We start from the raw sequence: 17280 nt of genomic DNA on the forward strand, positions 1-17280 counted from the left end.
TGTGAAAAATTGTAGAAACAGAAGCCAAACTATTTATACCAGATAAATAGCCACTATGCACTCAGGCAGTCAAACTGTTTATATAAATACACTATCTTTAACAATATGACGATCTTAACAAGTATTTTGATGCAAACCTCTAACAAAGTATAAAATTAGATAAGTCATGCTGACAAATCATTTGCAATATTCAGTTACAATTATACCAATTTTATGATACAGATTATTGACTATTACAGGTAACATAACTCCAATATCATCTAAAAAAAGAGGAAGACACAAAAAGAAAAAGCTGATTGTTGAGTAAAGAATAACGAAACCCTATTCTTTTATAAATTTTACAGTTCTTTTATAAGACCTTTTCCCCATTATTAGTACAGTTGATTATTTTGCTAGGTAAAACAATGTTCCAAGTGTACATAAAACATATGTTCATCTTTACATATTGGAATACAGTTTGCATTATAATACATCATCACTAAGAAATATTTTGAACTTATTTGCTTTCCCCAATTTTAAGTGTATGTTACAGAGCAAATGAGATTGCTATCAATAAAGATGATCACACAAATCATTATCCTTGTTTTGGCTTAGTACTTTTAAATCTTATACTCTTTTTTACCCTGTTATTAAGGAAAACAGGCCAGTGCTTTGATTCTGTATTTACACTGCACCTTCAATCAGTGTAACATTTACATTAATGCAAGTTTGAATAATGTTATATTCGATTTAGATACCGGGTCACGTTTAATGTGCTGCAAGATTCAATTAACACAATTGAGGTTAGTGCATGTGCATATGAGATTGGGGTATTAGACATTGCTAATCTATGCTTGTATAAAATGGAAGATTCTGTCAGAGGAAAATAAGTTTATAAAAGATGCTCATGATTAATAAGAGCAAAAAATGGATATAACTGAATGACATTCAATTAGTCATACGACATAGTCATAGCAACATTCTAAAAGAATGAGATGTAGGAATCCCTGAATCTATGGTATAATTTTTTGTTTTTATTTGATTTCTATAACTACTTAGTGATTTTATTAAGCATAAGTTTAAATTATAAATTATATATTTAAATTATAAGTATATTGTTTCCATCCTTTAGTTTAATATTTCATGGTTTAAAATTTCAATTATGCTGGAACCAATTACCATATTTTCCATAAAAACATCACTTTGAATAGGGCAAATTAAAATAATACAATCAATTCATTGGATTCAGGATTACCTGAACTAATTGCGACCCACCTGTAATCTCAGATCTCAGTACGAAATTCAGTTAATATTTAAGTTGGCATGAAAATAGTGACAATGCTACTGAAGGAGATTGTGTGATGTTTTCTGTATGATGCTATCACCAAATGAAAATATCTCCAAATCAGATATCTGAGAGATCCATATAAACTATTTAGCTATTCGCCTAATTTTAAATCTATACAACCAAGTTTTTAACTTCATTTTTAATAAAAAAATATTTTCCAGACCAGCACATGCAATAATCCACACTGTCAATTCAAGAATATCTATTGTTTTATTTTTTAAAAAAAATATTGCTCTACTAACACAATTCTCAGATATATGTAAGGTATTTGGAAATTTCAACCAAACTTGATTGTATGAAGACATAAGGTGCCAGTTCTGCAAAAATAACACATAGTTTTTCATCTCAGTTTCTGAAACTATGTGTACATATGGCATATACTAAATCTAAATTTTGAAAGAACAAACACAAAGCTCTCAATCAATGAGACATATGATGATGATAGCAATAATGTCCCCACTTCAAGATAAATATTTTATGTCCCATCTTAGTAAAGGATATATATTACAGAGTTAACTAAGTATTTTCTTCTATGGATGCCTATAGTAGGATGCTAAAGCTTAGTAATAATATCCACCATACATCAAATATATATATTCGCACATTCCCACCTATATCCACATTGACACCTTATTTGCACAAAGGTAGAAGTTATTAATCTTCCTCCTATATCATTTCCTCTCTTCAAGTAATTGCTCTGTCAGAATGTTTTTCAAGAGTAGCAATTATGTGCTTATCAAAAGGATTATTTCCTTTCTTCCTGTATAGGCTTGTTGAAGCAAATTTCTATCAATCCTTTCATCCATATCAGTAATGTTATTACTAAGGATCAACCAGATACCTGAAACTCTTGTCTTCAATTAACAGGTTATTCCAATAGCATTCAAATGATATGGGATGGGGAGAGGGTCTTTTCAAATTGCCCTGCATATGATATCAGCAGCCTTGTAAAAAGAGACTCGTCTCAACTAAATTGCAGTCTTTCTGTATTAGAGAACAGGTATATTTGAGGTATAATACCACCACAATGTCACTCTTTGGAGAAGGGATGCTTGTTTGTTTGTTTTTCTGTTTTGCGTTTTATCCAAACGAGAAGGGATGCTTAGTACAATCATCTGAATTTCAAAATACATTATTAAGGCCTGGTCTAATTCAAGATGGAAAGAAAGAAATTTTTTGTTCCAAAAAATTCAAAGCAAAAATTCAGCCATTACCGTTTTATCAGCTTTAACATTTAAGGCTTACTTGACACGGCCATAGCTATATTCATTTTTTCTGAGCTAACATTCTAATTTCTTTAAAAAAATTTTTTTTGCATTTGTGATGTACATGGGGCAGACATTCTAAAGTTGTTTTTTTAGGAGTGGGTAAATTTATATTTAAATACAATTCCTAATTATGTTCATAGGATCTTGGCAACTGTTGATTAAAAATAAAAACAAGAAAACATATTCTATTTATTTATTTTTATTTATTACTGCCTTTATTATTTTTTATAAATAACTTAAGGCAGCGAACACTTTGGGTCACTCACTCACTCAGTCCAATCCCCCTCAGAGGGTTGTGGTTGTTGTGGGGAAAACAGAAGGAGGAAAAAGTATTATATTATTTTTTCATATTTACAGTGTTTTAAAATTGTCCTATCATTATCTGATATAACCTTGTTCAGCTTTTATAAATGTTCCCTATTTATTAATTCACTTACCTCAATTAATTTGTAGAAACTGACTGACTGCAATACTGCAATGCTGACTATTTCTATGAATGGAAAGCTCACTGATCCAGAGGAATAAATGGGAAGGGTTTTTTCTTTTCAACTTTCTTTATCCTCTGCAGCTTTCACTGCCCCTTTCCTATGCTATACAGCACGGGTGTCAAACTCGCCATGTCACGTGACGTGTCGTGACATATCGCGACTCTTTTTGCATTGCAGGCAATGGGTTGGGCACGGCTTTGGTATGATGAAACCGGCCTGCGGGCCAGCAGTCTGACACCCCTGCTATACAGAATAAGGTCAATATTTTGAGAGATCATGTGGGACTGTGGAACAGAGGTAACATTGACAAAAATAATCCTTTCAGCAGAAAAGATAACTTTCAACAAGCCCTGATAGTCTATATAAATATAACCTACATAGGTGGTTATATAAAACTCTTGTATCCCAAGATATATTGCAAATATTAATAGAGGTGCAGAAGTATAATGCATACTGCATTCTTGTAAAATAGGCATAAAGACATTTAATAAATTTTGACATAGCAAGTCTCTGAAATTCTTTGGTCATTATTAAGAAATAACCTGGTTAGAGTAGCCTTCATCTTACTTATGCATGTCAAACATGATGTGGAAGACGAGAAATATGCATCAGAATGGAATGAGAGGGTTTGTGAATCATTACTAATCAAAGCTAACAGACTGACAGAACATTATTTGTCAATGAAAAATCAAAAATATACTTCATGTGACAAATTCATGATGACTGGAATTTCCTGGTATTTGAATACAGCATTAGGTGTGGGAAGATTTTGTGTCAGCAGGCAGCTGAGATAGATAATTCTGCATTAGGGACACTATGAAAATATAGTGCTATCCAGTATATGAGCTCTTATATAAAATGTGTTACCGAATTTTGCTTAAAAATATATTTACTGCACCTCGAAATGAGCTTCTGTTTTTAAATTTATTTCCTTTTTCTAAATACTTGATTATCATTTACAATTTTAACTAAAATAAATATCCCAATGAATAATTCTCCAAAAGATATAAGTCACAACTTGAAATGAGAATTGCCCAGAAAAAAACATACAGCACAATATTTAATAAAGAATAAATTATGTGCTTGGAATATTTCTGTTTGCTATAATTTAAAGCCACTTACTTTGGCAGCGTTTTCAAGTGATTCTCTCGTAACTCCAATATTCGTAATTTAACAAGTCTGGAAGTAATAAAGATTAAAAAATATTTAGAGTAGGAATTCATTAATTGCTAGAGAGTTCATTATTCTACTGCCAATAATGCAAGCCACACATGTATATTTAATTATTCCTATGCACCTGCAAAATCTCAAATGACAATCATACTGTATGTCTGCAGCTGAAATTAACAGGTTTAAATTAATTTCTGATTACATCTACCAGGGAAATATGCTAAATCTCCACATTCAGCAGATATTTCTAGCTCTAAAATGTTAACTTAGATGACATTACTCATCTATGATTGCTGGCAATGTTCTTCAGGAAATCTTGATGATCCCCATTGGAGCAATTAAAGAGAGAAAAAAGTACAAAAGGCTTCAATAAATGTAGGTTGCCATCAGTTACTACTTTTGATATTTACTCAAGGCAGAGCAAATGGAAAATACCATGAGCATGATTCAGCATGTATACATTTATTTTTTTTTCTATAGCACTAACAAAAATGAATTAATTGCATTTTTGTAAGTTAATTGGGAAAGAGGAATTTTAGGAAGAAAAACATCCTATGGGAGATAAAAGAAAGTTCTTTTGAAAATGTCAAACATTAACAGTGATAGAGAGCTATTAGTCCTGTAAACTTTAGCGTCTTTAGAGAGAATAAAACATGTAATGTTTTCAAACATCTCTCACGATGGTTAATTAAGAGTTATAGAGATATCAGGTATTTAAAATGCTTAAAAGAAAATGCAATATGGCAATTTGCAGGGTAAACAAACTATAAAAGCTTTAGATATTAACTGCTATTTTTAACATACATATATTTTAAGTAAAGATTCCCCAAATACCTTTTTTCCATCTATAATTTAGAAGCTTTTATTTTATCTGAAAATACATTAGAATCATATTGTGGGACAACCCCCCCCCCTTATTTACAGGAAATGATTTTTGTGGAAATTTATATCTAATGCAACATGCTTAGTTTCTATTTTGCTATCTTAAGTCTAGAAGATATGTTAAAATAATGAAATTACAAGATCCAAAATTGTAACATCAATGTATCTAAAGCTATATAGATGCTTTTATGTTAAAGCACGTAATAACTGACAACAATGAAAGAATGTAAAATTATAATATATCAAAAAGGGAAATGATATCTACACATTTCGTTATAGTAGAAGACAAGTCAATATTTATCCATTCGTTAAAAAAAAAAACTGTGAGCAAATTGCAGTTTGACCTTCCCATTTTTTTTCTGACACAGGCAATGTGCATTTGGAGCACCTCAACTGTAGTTAAGAACAGTGAGCTGCAGGAGATATGTACAGCTTATAAATTATGTATATGTGTAATTCTTCACCTTGCGCATTATATTTCTGCTTGCTTTCCCTGCTTTTCTGTGAAGTATCTGACATAACCTATTCTCATACAAATATGAGAATATGGATACATGACATTGCATGTATTGGAAACAATTCTTATGAAATGATCAAGTAAATCAGGGGTCCTCAACTTCCGGTCCGTGAACTGGCACCAGTCCGTGGCATTCTGGGTCACACAAACAAGCAAAGCCCCATATGCAGACAGAACACAAAACCACGCCCCTTCTGATCCGCAGAAAAACCTTTCTCCACAGAACCGGTCCCTGGTGCCCAAAAGGTTGGGGGCCACTGAAGTACATGACAAACCCTTATTGGCTTTATTTATACCTTTTCCAATCAAGTGATCCCAATACCTGGGCTAAGGTGCCCAGTTTTAGACTAACCAATCTATTCAATTAAACAAGTATACTGTCTCAAGGGACATGTCAGTTTGCAAATTGTAATGTTAAAACAACTACATACTGTGATTAAAGATAGAAATTAGTAAACTTCTTTCAAATGTATTGATTATGCCAGATATAAGCATTAAAGAAGGGAAAAGAAAAGAGAAGGGACATAGTCTTGCTATTTGTGTTCAGCTTCAAATTATATTTGAATTATATAGAGCCGTGGTGGCACAGTAGTTAGAATGCAGTATTGCAAGCTAATTCTGCCAACTGCCAGCAGTTTGATTTCCAGCGGCTAAAGGTTGGCTCAGTCTTCCATCCTTCCGAGGTTGATAAAATGAGGACCCAGATTTTTGGAGGCAATATGCTGACTCTGTATACCGCTTAGAGAAGGCTGTAAAGCACTGAAGCGATATATAACTATAAGTGCTATTCCTATATCAACTAAGATCTGAAATGACTCTGTTCTAATACAGGACATTTTGAGGCAATGGTTTATTTTCAAACTGTAGTCTTTAAAATCTGAAATGATCTAGACTGAAGAATTATTGAGGCGAATAAGCACTGGGAGTTGGATTTCAGAGCCAGTTAATTCAGATCACTTTGTCAAGAAGGAAACACAGAAAATGGGAGTAGGAATCAGTAAAAAAGATCCATTAACTCTTGTCAAGTTCAAGTTCTAAATGTTATTTATATAGGCAAGAACAAGAGGTTCAGCATTTCATGACCAGCTTTCTCCCATTACTAGCTCAACAAATGGCCATTGGTCTCAGTGTATTCAAATATTTTTAGAAGAAAACTCAAGCAAAGTTGAAGGAGTGCACAGTATTTATAGTTCTGTATGGACATGAGTAAATCATAACAACTATTATTTTCCAATAGTTATGAATACAATTATGTTTACTATAACATACATACTTTTCATAATTCTACACACATATACTACACACATATTCTCCTTTCTTTCTGGAAGGACAAAACCTTAATATGCAGCAATGTAGGGGCTAAAAGTTGAGGCAAAGAACATGACCAAGATTTTGGCTTTCGCAGACTTCTTCTCTTTGTAAGATCTTAACTGTTTTCTAGTATATAGCAAACCAGTTTTCCTGTTCAATGCGCATATTTGCATAATAAATTAAACCATAAATTAAACTATGTGATTAACAGGAACATCCATATAATTTTTTATCACTATTCCATGAAGATTTTTTCCCCCAATACTGGTTATTCCTTCTAATTAAGTATCTCAAAGAAATGCCTGAAATTTGAAATCAAGAAATAACAAGGATCTCAACACAGATTTTATATTAATCAGAAATTTAATTAAATATGATATATTTAATTAAATAAGAACTTGAAATTAGCAAGAGTCATCTTAATTATGTTGTCTCATGTAATAGAGGAAAATTGAGCATTCATGTTACTGTAGATAACTCCTTCTCCTGTGAAATAAAAGTAATTACCGTAAATGCCGGCGTATAAGAAAACTTCCACGAGCGCTGAAATCGGCGCCAAAGACGGGGGTCGTCTTATACGCTGAGTCGTCTTATACGCTGGAAATACTGGTAGTTTCCGGCGTATAAGACGACGTTATAGGAATGCGGCCCGGCTATAAAGACGGGGGTCGTCTTATACGCCGGGTCGCCTAATACGCCGGCATATACGGTATATACCTATTTTGGGGAAAGAGTAAGGAAATAGTATTCAGGCAAACATTCTTTGCTCTGCCATCCATGACTATAGGTCAAAAATTGATCAAAATTTGTAGGATAACGAAAACCAGATATAAAAGCAAATTATGATTTGCTATACATCAAAAGTGGATTAAATAGAAAGTACAAACAAAGGAATATGCAAGCAAAGGATTTGTTCCTACGTTGCTGAACCACTAAACAGAAACTATTATTTGTGATGCTTGTAAATTCCCAATGTCTTTGCCATTTTACATGATTATCAGTTTCCCTATATTGTTAATTTATTATGGTTTTTTTTTAAAAAAATTCTCTCGGATTGGAAAATTCATAATTATTTGTAGACCTGTTATATAAGGGTTGGAGAACATATCATTTTTACAAAATTTATTTACTTTTCAGCATCTAGCCAGGATGGATTCTTTATGCTTAAGACAGATATACAGGTATTTCCTGAAGTATGAATCTAATGGAGCGTGCACATTAGGCTCATAAGTCAAAATATTCATCAAATGAATCAGACTCAATTTTTCAAAAAAAATTAAAAATTCATTAATTGAATCAAATGGGTCATTAAATGAATGAAGATCTGACTTACTATTTCCTCCAATGGCTGCCTGAACTGAGAGCCTTTTCTCACTCTTGCTGCTGGCTGCCTATCAGCTATTTCTGGTTTCAGGAACTAAATTGCCTTCCAATCAGGCAGCAGGCTCTCACTTTGCAGTGCTTTTTTAAAAACTGTTTGTTGCTAGGCAGCTCAAGCTTCTTCAGAGGGGGTTGGGTTTACAAAACTCTCCGACTGTTTTTTAAAAAAACACTTGCTACTAGCTTAAGCATTTCCAGCCAAGCATCCAGAGGCAGCTGGGGATGGGATTTACAGAACTGTTGGCTTGCAACAGTAACTGAGATGGAAGGGATCTTGAGATCATCTAGTACAGTGATGGCGCACCTTTTATAGACCGAGTGCCCAAAACCCACCCCCTGCCCCTGTTCTGCCTCCTGTCCTGCCTGCTCCGCTGCCTGCCCCGCATCCCCGCAGGGCCATGCACCACCTCCATGGCCCACTGCAGCAGATTGCCCAGGCAGTCCTGCAATGCCATGGCAGCCACGCCCTCCCATACCCTGCAGCATCATCTGCATGCTATGGAGCATGAGGGCAGAGTCTTGTCCCTGCTGCCTGGCTATGTCCTTGGCTGCACTGCTCCATGCAGGCCGCGTCCGGGGCCGACTCTCCTCCGGGGGGTGCTGGTGAGGAGGGGGCTGTGGGGGAGGTGGGGCTGGGATGATGGTGCACGTGCCCACAGACAGGGCTCCGAGTGCCCCCACTTGCATGCATGCCATAGGTTCGCCACCACTAGTCTAACCCACTGCTTTCACAAGAGATATTTCTGATAAATGCCTATCCAGTCTTTTCTTAAAAGCTTTCAGTAATGGAGAATCCACAACTTCTGGAGGCAATTTAAATTTAAAAGTACAGTAATATATGCTAATCTCCAAAATAAAACAAGGAAACATAATGTTATAGAATGCTTTGTGAGGAGGCTGGCTAGCATTTTTACATATGTACCCTTTCCGAATTAATTCATTTTTGTGAAAATTAATTAAATAAACGTTTGTATCTGGGGAATTACATGTATTCGACATTTGCCCCACCTTTTTTTGTACACAAAGAATGTTTTCCTCATTTTTTTCTTTGTTAATGTTGGATGTTTTTCTGTTTTGGATTTTACTCTTGTTGATAAATGAAAATAAATACAAAAAAATTATCTTTCTTTTTTTTCTCTTTACATGATCATGTGCATTTATCCTTGGAACAATCACAAATATTGATAATATTAATATTATTATGTTCAAAGATTTATAGAGATTATAAATTATTTCTTATTTTTTCCCAGAAAATAAGACTTACCCCCAAAATAATCCCTAGCCCGACTTTTGGGGGGTGGGCCTAGTATAAGCCCTACCCCAAAAATAAGTCCTAGTTAAGACCCTGTTCACTCCATCTTAGACTGCACTGGTGCCACTGCCACAAGTTGAGGCAAGGCAGGTGCAGGAGTGGAGCTGCCACCCCTACCCCTGCCCCACCCCATCACCTGCCCAGCAATGGCTACTGCCTCCTCCTACTCCATCTGTCTCATGCCACCTAGTCCCTATTCGCCATTTCAATGCGGCAGCTCTGGAGACCTGCAGCTCTTCATTGTCCCTATACTGGCAGTTTTGGCCCCCTTCGTAGCTTTGCCCACACAGCCACCGAAGCAACAAGTGGAGCCCTGGAGGGTTGAGGAAGGTGCTGAAGCATGCAGTGCCTGTGCAAGCTGTCCCTTCCCCACCAGATCCAGAATGCCACCATGTTTCAATAGATGCCAGCCTTCCCTCCGGAGGGCCTGGGCAGCTGCTGGTGAGAGATAGGCCCGTTTCAGCACCTGGTGCCCTTAGGGGATTTGCCTTGCCACCCGCTTTCTAGCTCCAACTCCATTGCATTTCTCTGCTGCCACGGAGCTTGTGAGCTTGACCCACTACTGCCCAGATGCCCTTGCTTCTCTACGGGAGATGTCGCTCCCTCCTGTGGTGGATCCATCCCCAAAGTTGTGCTTGCAAGCAGATGCCCCATTTCAGTTCCTGAGCAGCAGCAGCCCGGCACTCCCACCGCCTTCCCAGAGTATTCATGCCAGGCTTTGGGTCATGATTACAGTCCTCACACTTTCTGCCATAAGAAGCACCACTGCCCAGCTGCCCTCATTTCCCTCAGGCATTTCTTTGCTAGCCTGATTTCCAGCTCCACTGTGTTTCTCTGTCTCCATCACGTTTCTCCGTTGCATTTCTCTGCTGTCACATGCAGGGAAACAAAAGAAGTTTGTAGGGCTACTGGTTAAAAAAAAAGTTCAACCAGACCTTCCAACTTCTCATGAAAAAAAAAAAAAGGATCTTGTGAAGTTGGAAGTTCCCTTTGGAAAACTGGGAGCAGCAACAGCAGATTCGCAAGAAGGTTCCTCCGAAACTTTTTTTTCTATCTTTTGCTGAATGGGAAGGATCCACATTCTGCATCAAGTAAACTTTAAAGAAAGTTAAACAGTCTGGCAGTGAAAATCCAGCAGAGGGGGGAAAAACCCAGTTTCACCCACCTTGCCCTGTACCTTCACTTTGCTCAATCAATCATTTGGTTTTAGCAGGTTGAGCACGTAGAGACAGAGGCATGGGCGGAGGCGAGCAGTGCAGATTCCCCATATGTGAAACTAGGTTTTTTCCCCCCGCTGCTGGATTTTTGCTGCCAGACTGTTTAACTTTCTTTAAAGTTTACTTGATGCAGAATGTGGATTCTTCCCAGATGCTACCCACCAGCCTCCACTATCTCCCGCTGGAGCTGTCCCATGCATTTCAGAGGCCAGGTGGTGCACCCCCCCTGCGTTGCACAGCTTCCGTGGGTGTTTGGCAGGTGGAGGGAGGTAGCTCCACCCCCACCCCATCTCGCCTCACCTCTGGCGGCAGCAGGCCAGCAGCAGTGGGACATCCAGAGATCATACTGGAGATCTGGGACTTGATGGCAGGCTGGGTGGAAGGTGAGATGGCGGCAGAGCAGCTGCAGGAGAAGTAGAGGGCCCACTTTCCGCACAGCAAGAGAGGAAAGAGGGGGAAGCAGGCAGCATGTTGCCAGTCCATACATAGTCAGGACAGACAGGCCCAGGGGCAGCACCACTACGACTGGAGACGGAGATGAAACTAGGGTCATCGCCTGCCAGAGTCACAAGGTGAGCTGTGGAAGAGAGGAGCGCTCGGTGGCAAAGTTGCCTGGTGCCACAGGATGGTGGGGGCTGGTGAAAATGCACTAGAAACACCTCCAGGAGCCTGGAGGGACTGAGAGGTGGGTCCAAGCCCAGCTCGGGGTGGCGCTTTACCCACATTGCCAATCCCACTGCTATGCTGAGTCGCACCGCGCACCCCCTCCCATGCACAGGCAGGGTGGCTGAGAACCTCTACAAGGCCAGCAGCAGCATGGGCAGCTGCTCAGCGGCCATCACAGTGTCCGCTGCAGCCAAGAAGTGTCCTAGCCACAGCAGGGCCACATGCAGGGCGGAGGAAGGCTGCTCCCACTCCCATCAGCCCCCACACACATTGCCTCCTGTACATGAAAAAAATGAGATATCCCTGAAAATAAGACCTAATGCCTCTTTTGGAGGCAAAAAAATATAAGACTGGGTCTTATTTTCGGAGAAACACGGTATTACTTTCCCACTAGTATAAACATTATTTCCTATCACAATTATAATCCAACAATTAGTTGTACAATCCACTAGGGTAGATACTCCAATTGAGTATGAAGTATTGGAGTATGATTCTATATTTACATCTACAGATTGAACAACTGTCTTATGTTAAATGTGTATGCCACTAGTCATTGTTTCTATTCTGTTTAGAACTATCCTTTTATCTGTACTGATATGCCACTCCAATAGTTTTCCTGTACTGGGACAGATTTCTTTCCTCAAGCCTACAAAGCAGTTATCTCAGACTTATTAAATCACAGTTCTATTTCTGAAAAACAATGAAGATCCATTGGCATTAAACAGTCTATTCTTAGTCTGCAACTCTTTAAATTTGTAATCATATTTTCTGTAATCTAAAATCCTTTGTTTTTCTAGTTAAGATTAGAGGAAATTCACATATGTAAAACTTACCTTCCAAAGTTAGCTGGAAGAAATTCCAGAAAGGCATCATTTAGATATAGCTGGGCCAAATTTAAAAGCTGTGTGAAACCATCTGGGAGCCTTAAAAAAATGAGTAAAATATTTAGCATTAATGGCGTAGGAAATCTCAAAATTTAAGTCTCAATAGATCCATATAACTTCAACCACATGCTCACTGCCTGACCTATTTGTTAGAGGTAATATTTTGCCTGTTATAAAACAAGTAACACAGTGTACTGCAGCATTGGATAATTTCTTTCTTTTTTTGTCTATATCTATGCTTCCCAGCTTTTTGGCTAAGATCAAGTGTATGTAAGCACTTCACGTGAATTAAATTTCAAAATAACTAGATGATCTACTTTTTACAGCAACTGGAACTAGTAACATTATGTGCATGCAAATTTATGTTGACTGAGGATTACTGCTATGGAAAATATGTTGCTATTTATCATTCTAAAATAACCATAAATATTATTATTTATAAGAATACATGCTGTACCTTATTTGCATTGCCAAAATTGAAATACTCAATCAAAAAGTATAGGGAAAATAAAACTGCATGGAAGAATTAATAAATCAGTATTGTAGGGTTTAAATTAAACAGAGGGCAAAGATCAAGACCATTAATTTGTGCATAAGGGGATATATTTCATCTAAAATATTGATAATTTCAGTTATAATATCAATATAAAAATATATAAGGCATCTTAACTTCATTCCATGAGTAGTTTTAATGCATAATTTATTAACAAAACCATAAATAAACCAAGTAAGATGAACATAAAAGAACGTAAATAATTCCCAAACAATATAGTAAGTACTATAAACCACAGCCCTTTAGTTAGATCTATGATTGTTCTCATTTCCCAGTTTTATGTCATATCATAGGTGAATTACATCTTTTTAAAGTAAATATTGCTGTCTTGCAGTCTATATTTCTTTATAATCAAGGGAATGGCAACTATTTTTCAACAAATATGCCAACATTACTGTTCTTGGGGTAATCTTTGTTCACAGTCTGTCCAGAAAAAGTATATGCTATGATTTATCCATTCAATTTTTTATAGAAAGTTCTTTAATCCTGAGTTCTAACTGGAACAAAACTCAAGTGTATGCCACAGGTTTACTTTTCATGACAGTGTTATAAACTACAGCCTTAGCCAATGTATTCATTCCCTCAGTGTCACAATCCTCATTGCTACATACAGCCCAGCTAGGTGGCAGCACCTATCCAACTGAAAAGCCAAGGAAGATTGACTCTGAGTAGGGGACTACTAATTTATACCAGGGTTATAAGTTGGATTGGAAAGCTGAAAAAAAAAAAAATCTCGAAGGAATAAACCACTTGCATACTGTTCTCAAGAAAATTACATGGATTTAGACATGAAGTCTCCACAAATCAAGCTCAATTCAGTGGACTTATTTTTATTGTTCTATCTACTGTTATATCTACAACCAGTATCATCACTTTGATGCAATTCTAAAGGCTATTATGGATGATGCTGTAGATCTTGTCACAGATGCTTCATAACAAGTATTAAAAGAGATGCAATTGAAGAACAAAACCAGCTGTTAAGAAATAGTGTCAAATATCCAACACTGGAAGTTTTTAAGAAGTGATTGGACAACTATTTGTCTGAAATGGTATAAGGTTTCCTGCCTGAGCAGGGGTTGGACTAGAAGACCTCCAAGGTCCCTTCCAACTCTATTATTGTTATTGTTATTATTACTGTTGTTATATGTTAAACCTTGCATACATAAAAGGCAAAGAAAAAATCCACTGAGGAACTTACTTAGAAATAGGATTGACACTTGCTTCAATTATTGTTAAACACTTACAGCACTTTATATTTTCTGGAAAATCTTGAATCCCTAAAAGAAAAACAAAACTGTTACACAACTGCTTACTTTCCTCATTTATTCATTTCAGTAGAAAAAGGTAAGCTATTCATTTAATCCTAAACAATTCTGAACTCTTTGAATTCATGACAATCCCAGCGTTCAGTCTTACCAATATATATTAATATTTCTGCACAGATTTTACTCATACATACTTAATATAATTCCTCACATTTCACTTGGTTTCAACAGTTCCGTGATCTGAATAATAGTTTCCTGGCCAACTAGTTATTTACCAGTACAAAAAAAGGCCAATTATGCAAGAAAGGTTTTTGTTGAATCTAAATAATATCTATAAACCATTATTTGTAGCTGAAATAAAGGCTAGCTTCTTGGATAAACTATATGTCAAGAAGTACGAGGATGAGTGCACTATTGAAAGATGAGGTTAGGGACATATCTTCATTGAGAACATCTATCTTACAGTTGCTAAAAGTCAACAATGACCTTGACATAATCAAATAAACACAGTTAATGGCCCTTGGACACTTATTATTAAAATATTTTCGATGTATGAGAGGTGTATTGTGCAATACTTCCATTATAAATATGGTATGAAACTCATAATGATGCAATTCATTTCTAAAGGTTCTTTTTTTTTTACTTTCTCCATTCTTGGCATAAATCATGTAGAATAAGTGTAGGCTTACTAAATTTAGATGACATAGAATGTAATTCATTCACATTCTGAAACTGGAGAAAAAAATAAGTTTTATTATTCTTTCACTACAAGGTCAAAAAATAATAAAAAATATAGCAATAATTTTTAACATCACAATCTGACATAATCACTAGATGTGATATAAGCCTATCCATTCTGGGTATAAAGATTAAAAGCCTTTCTTAAAAGAAAAGCTCTGAATTATTGGTCTAAATGGAACCTTACAATTGTGCAACCACCACTGATTTTATAAATTCTAATGGAACCTTACAATTGGGCAACCACCACTGAAATATCTAAACCATATGACAGAAATACCACATATGAGGATTTCATTCTCCGAGCTTGTGTGTTCGTTTCTGAACACTTCATTACCAGGCTAGGTAACATCTTCAGCAGAGTTTAGGGGATGTCAGTTTCAGTAACACAGTGACACTAAAGAGACTGACATTCCCTAAACTCTGCTGAAGATGTTAACTAGCCTGGTAATGAAAATGTTCAGGAACCAACCCACAAGCTCAGAGAATGAATCTTCACCATCACCATACACCCGAGCTACAGATATTCACCACTACTGCAAATACCACATATCAGCGATGGTGAAACTTTTGGGCTCAATGTATCAAAAATTCAGAAAATTATTTGACTCTTCTGATGTGTTACACCCGCCCCTCTGATCAAAACAGAAACAATTCTCTATTCTTCCATCTATATCAGGGGTCTTCAAACTTGACACTTTTATGGCTGAGGAATTCTGGGAGTTGAAGTCCACAAGTCATAAAAGGGCCAAGTCTGAAGACCCCTGATCTATATCTAGGCCCTTCTGAGCAGCAGCATTTGATAGCAGTGCTGAGACCGGGCCTGAAGTGGAGGCCTGGTCTTGACTTCAATCCTAGAACCATCGCTCAAAAATGCTGCCTCACACTTTTCCCCAAGCAAGGTATGATTGCTCCCATGAACCAGTACTCTCCAGATCTGCTGCATGCAGCTTACCTTCAGGTAGTGTTCTCTTTTGGTTGACAGGTCCCTGTGGCCTACCTGAGTTTTCTCTGGGCTGCACAAGGCTTTTGTTCTCAAAGTGGCTTTGGAGAATGTTCTTCCATGGCCTATGCATACCCTATCCAGGTGCAATTTTGGAGGCCGTGGAGACCATTTGACTTCCATAGGGTCTGAAGGATGTGAGAGTACATCTCATTCTTGTGTGGCCTCCACAGCCTCCCAAAATTGTGCAAGAATGAGGCATGCTTTTAAAAATAGTTGTTATCAGATTTTGGAGAATCCTGACATGTCACCCAAAATATTGTGGCATGCCATAAGTTTGCCATCACTAATTTTTGTGATACTCAATGGAGAATAAATGGCGAATTGGATTTTTTTTGGGGGGGAATACCACAAATACACTGATAATCAATGCAGCTCTTGTGCTGAATTTTACTGCTGCAATCAACTGAAATGACTTTCCATTATATAACATATTACAAAAGAACAAGGGCCAAACATTAGGTTACATTAAACATTATGTTAAGGACAAAGCCTCCTGTTTCTCACAAATAAATATAGGGGCTCAACTAGATTGGAACCCCAAGGAACCAAGTTTTAAAATATGTCTAGACAACCAGTGTATCTTAGGATATACATTCCTGCGAGAATACCAATTTTTAACAGCTGAATCCTACTCTTAACCAAAATTGGGACAAAGTCTTCTGTCATTTTGAAAATGTAGTAAAATACAGTATAATTATTTATACATCAAAGAGTTTCTCACTCTCAATTCTCAATTTTTTCTTAATATTTGTCAGCTCTTCAAGGTAGATTAGACTAGGAAACCAGAGTCAAGCAGGCCAATACTAGTTTTATTATAAGACTATGATACTTAATCTTCCCCCATCCCTGCCTTTATCTTCATGAGAACTACGGGGGAGCTTATCTGAGATGTTTTCTCACAGTTAACAGTTCTAGTTTGGACCCTTTTATCTGACTGTTGTCTAATTAATGGCTTTCCTCCTGTTCTTCAAGTTTATTCCAAATGATTATAAAATATGAAATTCTTTCTTTGGTTAAAAAAAACACCCAACTTATATTCATTGATGAGTTTGTCCAAATTCTTTTATATTCTTTCCTTATGCATGGAACATTGTTTTGTGCACTTTCCCCCCAGCAAGGAATAAGGGATTATGTACCATTTCCCCTGGCTTGTTATTAATCTGTCTTATTATAGATTGAAATCAGGAGGCTGATTGGCACCCATTCTGATATTTTTATGTCAAATAAATCTCTGTTTATTTCCCCAAATTTATCAATCTTATCTGCATTCTTTTTGCACAGCTTAGTTTTTGTTTT

The 17280-nt window shown here is 36.8% G+C and overlaps 1 protein-coding gene across 12 annotated transcripts in view; it reads right to left on the bottom strand.

Moving 5' to 3' along the window:
- The window catches only part of LRRC7 (leucine rich repeat containing 7), a 206142-nt gene that overhangs the window by 94999 nt on the left and 93863 nt on the right, over positions 1-17280 (bottom strand). For all 12 annotated transcript variants that reach the window (XR_005554962.1, XR_005554960.1, XR_005554963.1 and 9 more), the window contains exons 4-6: positions 14174-14252; positions 12372-12461; positions 4206-4262 (exon numbers count right to left, since the gene is read on the bottom strand). Coding sequence is in view for 8 of the 12 variants with exons in the window: in XM_039329127.1 (XP_039185061.1) it covers positions 4206-4262; positions 12372-12461; positions 14174-14252 (226 nt within the window). In the remaining 4 variants the exon portion in view is untranslated. The remainder of the gene's footprint in view (positions 1-4205; positions 4263-12371; positions 12462-14173; positions 14253-17280) is intronic.

The sequence above is a fragment of the Crotalus tigris genome, unplaced genomic scaffold (assembly GCF_016545835.1).
Source record: "Crotalus tigris isolate CLP2741 ecotype Arizona unplaced genomic scaffold, ASM1654583v1 scf7180000024387.2241675, whole genome shotgun sequence".
NCBI lineage: Eukaryota > Metazoa > Chordata > Lepidosauria > Squamata > Viperidae > Crotalus > Crotalus tigris.